Source organism: Asparagus officinalis, chromosome 1, assembly GCF_001876935.1.
Source record: "Asparagus officinalis chromosome 1, Aspof.V1, whole genome shotgun sequence".
Classification (NCBI taxonomy): Eukaryota; Viridiplantae; Streptophyta; class Magnoliopsida; order Asparagales; family Asparagaceae; genus Asparagus; species Asparagus officinalis.
In genome coordinates this window covers 75116565-75123578 of record NC_033794.1, presented here as the reverse complement: position 1 = coordinate 75123578, position 7014 = coordinate 75116565, and the positions used below count along the sequence as shown (strand labels likewise).

General features: G+C 43.3%; 1 protein-coding gene across 1 annotated transcript in view; it reads left to right on the top strand.

Moving 5' to 3' along the window:
- LOC109835886 (aspartate aminotransferase-like) overlaps positions 1-7014 on the top strand; it is a 24965-nt gene that overhangs the window by 4089 nt on the left and 13862 nt on the right. Inside the window, 2 exon segments of the mRNA XM_020403869.1 lie at positions 546-604; positions 855-997. Coding sequence (XP_020259458.1) covers positions 546-604; positions 855-997 — 202 coding nt within the window.

Genomic DNA, 7014 nt, shown 5'->3' with positions numbered 1-7014 from the left:
TATACACTATTGTACTCTCGTGACACTTAGTTCTGCATTTCTTGCTAGCTAATTACCCTGATAGTATTTATCACATCTCGGATCCACAAGCCCATATGCATGATGTAAGCCCGTAGATGTTGTTCCCGATTGTCACATCTTGATTCCCATGATTCCCATAATTAATCGATTCCAAATTATTTTTAGTTCCTAATGCAAGACTAATAAATGAGATTATCACAAATTCACAAACACTTCTGCCTTAAATATGTAATATCCTAGTTGAAAAAACAGTGGTCTATCTTGGATCACCACCATGGAATGTAGATTTAGAGATGACTCTCACAACACTCACGCGATGTAGCACTTAGTCCTACACAACACTTAGTTCTACACTTTTATATGGTTAATTACGCTAATATCACTCGTCAGGCCTTAGACCCATGATCTTGTTGGCGCAAAGTAAGCCCTGGGACCAAGTACAACATGTTCTTGGCCTCAAATCACTACAAAAAGTAATTGGCCATTGTTGTCCTTTAGCCCATTGGTGTGACAAATGATATCAGAACAGTTAACCAGTTAGAAGTGTGTACTAAGAGCTACACGGGACTTAGTGCTTTTTTGCGTGAGCGTGGTGGGGTCACCATTAGAATCCTTAGGAGCTACCTCTAGAACCTGTTGGAGTCGGTGGTGATCCTACATAGTTCGTTATCATATCGGAACAAGGACATCGCATATTTGTGGTGGGGGTGGTTGTGATACATCATTTGTTTAGCCCCACATCAAGAACTTACAAAGATATGCTTGAGTTTATTAGATGAGTCCTAGAAATCTAGTGTGATAATAACTAGTCATTTTACAATGGTTTGAGCCAGATCTCAAGACTTACATCACGCCAATGGATTCGCATGCATGGGGCATGACATTTACAGATAGCAAACGGATATGTGCTTCAATCGTAGGGCAGCTTGTCGCCCTCTCCTCTCTAGAGGTGGGTCCCGAATGTGTTAGATACAGGGTACTGTAGCTGTCTAAAAATCACAATAGATAGTTGATCTATGTCAAACATCAACCAACAGTTCTGGCTAAGAAGGTTACAATCAGACGACTTTTATGTCAATAAAGGAAGGCTACAATTAGAGGATTCTCATGTAGATTAAGAAGAGATTACAAGTCAATAATTTCTTCAAATCGAGGTGCAGAATTCATCCCTGCATCCCAAAGTTGAAATACAAGTGCTTACGTTCCAGAGTCAAAGCAACGCAATCACCACATCTTCAGCTACCAACACAACTCAAACACAGCATAAACGCAGTGTTTTCAGCCACTGAACGCAGCACAAACGCGGTACCGATTCAATCGCGGACGCAACTCTAACTCAAACGCTGACGCATCATCCAAAAGCATGCGTTTGAACATAGGCTCATGCCCAGAACGTAAATCATGGCTTGGACTCATTCAAACATGATCCAAACAGTTCCCAAAACCGTTTTTCACCCATGATCTGGGGAGTGGTTCGAGTGGGTTGTTACACCCGATTAATGGGGCGACTAAACCCCCATTTAGGAGCGGATTAAGGGGGTAGTTACACCCCTAATCTCTCTATAAATCCCAACAAACTCCACAGAGTGAAGGGATCGGATTTTTATGATCTGAGGATGATTCTTTCGGCTAGAGTTTTGGAGATCGAACTTCCAAAAGTCGAGATCAAGGGCTGGGGCTTGGAAGACATTCTTCAGCAACAAAGAATTCATATACTTAGCGTATTAACCGATTATTCGGTTCAAACAACTCTTTTGACAGAGTTTTGCACTCATTCTGAGTTATAAAACTCGTGAAGAGTTCTCCAATTGTTCCAGTAAAATAAGACGTTCGGATCGTCAACGAGAAGTAAACTCGACACAAGCATTCGAGGGAGGCATCTCATCACTACCGTGAAGAACCCAGATTTAAATAAAGGGGAGAATTCAGATCAATTATCATCTCTTTTGTAATCAGGAAATTCAATTATAATCGAGATCGAGAGAATTCAAATCAAATTTTTTTCATTCTTTTTACTACAAATTTTCCACCAAACAAAAGATGGCGACTCGGCTGGGGACTAGCTTCTCTGACGAAGAGGTGATGGCGCAATCCGACGTCCATCTTGCTGGAATAACCGTGGAAACTCTCATCGTAGAGTTTGATCAAGCCAAGTACGAAGAAGCCTTCTTCTCCGGATCGTTTAGCCCCAAAGCTAGGCATAATGTCAGCAAGATCTCCAAAGAGATCAATAAGCCAACTGTTGCCACAATATAATTGACGGTCTCACCATCTGACCAAGACTGTTCAAACGACCCTTCCTTGGAAGGAATGGGCTTGGATTCTATCAAACTCGTTTCACGAGTTAAGAATTGCAGGCCCAAGTCCACACGCTCCGTGTCGGGTCATAAACGACCAATGGCGGAGAAAGGTCCAATCAACGCCGACGACATTGCTGCCAAAGCGTTGAAACAAGCCAAGAAAAATGCAGCTCGAAGAAGGAGAAGATCCATATGACGAGCTCATCTACGAGATAGTCGAAATCTGAACCAACGTGAAAGACGCGTTCTTGGACCTCCACCTGAACGCATACTTCGGACTTCGGGGTAACGAGCCCCATTATGAGACTCGCGTGATACAACTTAAACGCAAGCCTCATCGACACATGGTTCACCTAAAACAGGACCCTCAAGGGTCTGTTCCATCAACCAAACGCTAGTTTCGGCCTAGGGTTGGTAAATCACAACGCGACCCTCGCGTTTCTTCTCCAGAACACGATGTGGTCTGCCAAGTTCAAGGGGGTCGGCAGGGGTTTAAAATTCATGTCCGACAAGAACCAGTCTCACCCACTCAAGGGCAGGGGGTTCCATTGCCGTCCTCTCGCTCAGAAAGAGATTCCTCTCAAGTCTCTGATCTACGAGAATGGTTGTCGAATTCCATTGCCGTCCTCTCGCTCAGAAAGAGATTCCTCTCAAGTCTCTGATCTACGAGAATGGTTGTCGAAAGCGAGACCGATACAACAATCAGAAAGAGATTCCTCTCAAGTCTCTGATCTACGAGAATGGTTGTCGAAAGCGAGACCGATACAACAAGTAGCTCATTCATGTCAATGTGAGCAGCTTATTTCCGCAGTCCTTTCAGAATGCCACTGCTGTGCATCTGAACCTCGACAATCGGTATTCAACCGATTAACAAACATCACCAGGCCTGTCAAGCGACGACGTCATCACAAAAAGAAAATAGCCGAAGCTGAACATCCCGAAGTCATTATTAATATGATAGGTAGAGGGAAGGCCTTAGCTCCCAGTTCGGACGAATCAGAAAGAAGTCATTCCCCGACTGTTCGGGAAATCTGTGAAGAGTTTGAAGGGATATAGCGACGCACCCGAACTCGCACCGGAGTTATCTGCTTGGTTAACTATCGTAAGTTAGCCAAGGGGATTACTTCGGATGATGAACATTCAGCAATTGCTGATTCTCAATCATCAAGCTCCGTCATGGCACGAGAGACTCTTGTTTACATGACTGGAGGCCCCGAAGACTTAGCAAAGAGAGTTAATGAACATCAAGCCATACTCCAGGCACAAAGAGACACTCCTCCAGATGAAGGACATGTTGGCCCAGCTCCTTGTAGAAAAAGGCCAAAGGCCGAAGTCTTCCTGGAGAACAATTTCAAAAGGAAAGCAGAAAGCGCCTGAGAATTCAGATCGCAAAACTTACAACCTGGAATCCTCCTCCGAAAATGAGAAGGAGATGGAAAGAGAACTGAATCCTCAGTCATCTAAGATCGATGAACTAGAGGCTCGCCTCAACGCAATTGCTAACAGAAGTGAACTTCACGAGGAAGGAGTGGTACGGTCTTATCAGCTCCCTATCCGCCAAAATTTAAGGCTGCAACCTTACAGCCCTTTGATGACACATGATCACTGAACCAACACATCTACTACTTCAAGTCACAGACAGGAGATGTGGTAGCAAACGACGTCATTCTGACCCGTTTGTTCATCGGCACCCTTAAGGGTGTTGATTTCAAATGGTTCATGAAGCTGCATGCTGGATCTAGGGATTGGCGATTCCCGTATATCGACTATGTCTTGTACAGAATTCTGCCTGACAATTTCAAGAAAGCAGCCGCCATCAAACGAAAAGCCCTCCGATTCTATTATGACGCAGTTTCTCAAATTTTGTATCGTAAGTCACACGATGGAATTTTGCTTCGATGCCTTTCTCGAAAAAAGCAAAGGAGGCTCTCAAGGAAGCTCACGACGGAATGTGCGGAGCTCATTAACCCGGGGCTAAGTTGGGAGATCACCTCCGACGAATTGGCTATTATTGGCCAAAAATATTTTCAGACGCAGTTGATTATGCTAAACATTGTCATGCGTGTCAAATTCATGGTAACTTTATCCATCAAGCGTCAGGGAACTTACATCCCACATCTACGTCTTGGCCATTCGAGATGTGGGGAATGGATATCGTAGGACCAATCTCTCCTCCGACTTCTAAGGGATACCGATTTATTTTGACCGTGACCGATTACTTCTCTAAATGGGCGGAGGCAATCCTGCTGAAAGAAGTCAAGACTTCGAACGTGATTAAATTCATCAAACATCACGTCATCTACTGTTTTGGAGTCCCGAGACAAATAGTTCACGACAATGGAACACAATTTGTCAGATTTGGATTTTAGAGATTTTGTGATAAATTTAGAATCCAAAGTGTTGCATCTATGGCCTATTATTCGCCAGTAAATGGCCTTGCAGAAGCTTTTAACAAGACCATTGTGAAGTTTCTCAAAAAGTTTGTTTTCAAGAGCCAACGCGATTGGGACGAAAGACTCGGCGAATGTCTGTAGGCCTATCGCACAACGGTGAAGACCCCTACAAAAGCTACGCCATTCTCTTTGGTATACGATTGCGAAGCTGTGCTACCGTTAGAAATTCAGATCCCTTCCCTGAGAATCGCCATCGCAACCGGAATGACAGAAGAAGAGAAACATCGATTGCGCCTTCAGGAACTTGAAGCCTTAGACGACAAGTGACTTTAAACCCAGCAGCAGATTGAGTTATATTAAGCCCGGATTTCTAAAGCCTACAACAAAAAGGTTAAAGAACAGATTTTCAAGAAAGGTGATTTGGTCTTAGCCGTCAGACGACCTATGGTGATGACATACAAAACCAAAGGGAAATTGAATCCCAAATGGGAAGAGCCCTTTGTGATAGAGACAGTCTATTCCAATGGAGCCTACCGTCTCATCGATAAAAAGGCGATAGACTCATGATGCTAATTAATGGAAAGTTTCTCAAGAAATATTACTCGTGGATTACGAAGTCTCTTTTCGCTAAAACCCTCCAAGGTAAGCCTAGCTGGGGGTGGCCTACTAGAAGTTCGTTTGAACAAAAAGTGGTAAATTGTTTCTCCTACTTTGTATGTCATTAAGTTAACATTACACCTCTGACGATTGAAGTTGTCGAGAACTATTATAATAAAGAAAATTTCCAAAATATACCAGATGATTGTCAACGTGATCTAATCCTGTGGAAAAGTCCCAACAATTTGGAATACGTCTAGCCTTCCTGAATGCAAGTCTCATAACTGCATTTCAAGTCTCTTAGACGTAAGGCCCAACCCTGCGTTTTTGACTTTTAAAAGGGGACAGACCTGCGTTGAATTCATTCAAACACAAAGGTTTAACCATAACAGGGGAATTTCCAGAGATTACTCTAACAATAGCAAAGAGAATCTGCAATTCAAAGTGATGATCACAATTCAGAAGAGCACAACACAGAAAATGCAAAGAAGAAACAAGCAGCAGCAATTCATTCCATGCAGATAATAAGTGTTTGGAGAAATAATGCCAAGTTATTACAAAACCAAAATAAAAGTAAGGGTTGCTAGAGCTTAAAATAAAGAGAAGCTTAAAAGATAAGCTTCGGTTTCATATACATCCTTTTCATGCTTCGCCAACGCCTCTTCTTCAGCCTTCTTACGGAGTTGAACATCAGGGGCTACAGCTGCGACAGAAGCTCTTTGTTGCAACGCTTGGATGGCCTCCTTTTCTACTCGAACCCTTGCGTCGAAGGTGGCATCCCCAAGGTTGAACTATTCTGGGGTTATTTCCCCTGCAGCAAGTTTGGCCCTGGCATGGTGACGCTGCTTCTGCAAGTTCCAGATGATAGTTTTCCTCTCCGAGATGCTGAAGGCTCAGGCTCTGTCAGCAACTTTCTTTTTCAGCCTAGCATTACTTATGGCCTATTGTATCTTAGGCCTCAAATCTATATGCTTCAGCTCCTCCAAGAAACGAGCGGCACCTGAGAAGCGGTGGATTTTCTCTACACAACATCGAGCATAGTGGAGGTCGACTTCAGCAAGAGCATTCAACCCTTCCTCGATAGAAGCTTGAAACTCGGGGAAGGAGCCCCACCCATGCATCACGATGGAGAAAGCTTGTTTCACCTGATTCTCTAAGCGCCTAAGGAGGAAGAGAGTACAACCGGGTTCCAGATAAGAAGCCTCATAAGTCACCCACTCAAAATCCTCGTCATGGAGATTGGTTGAATGTAAGAGGCATAGCCCGAATCATGAGATATGATAGGCTTAGAAGCAGAATCCCCACCTTACAACAAAACAAAAAAAAAAAGCAAAGTTAATAAAAATAGATGAATTCAAACGTAGGAGTCTGGACCTGCGTCGAAGTTAAATTAGACGCAAGAAAATAGACCCGCGTTGAATCATTCTGAACACAATAAATTAAACTTGCGTTATGACCTTCCAAAACAAAGAGATTTAGTCCTGCATCACCCTTCTTAAACGTAGCAGGATTAAACCAGCATGTCGAAATGAGGGGATTGACCCTTTGTTTCATGAATGAGCGCAGAGGTTTATTTCTGCGCTCGAGATTAGGAAGACGAACGATCTTTGTCATTATCAATCCGAACCCACTCGAGGGGTTTAAAGAAAACTTATCAAAAAAGGATGCTGAATAGAAAAGACAACATGGCTTACCTCGATGAC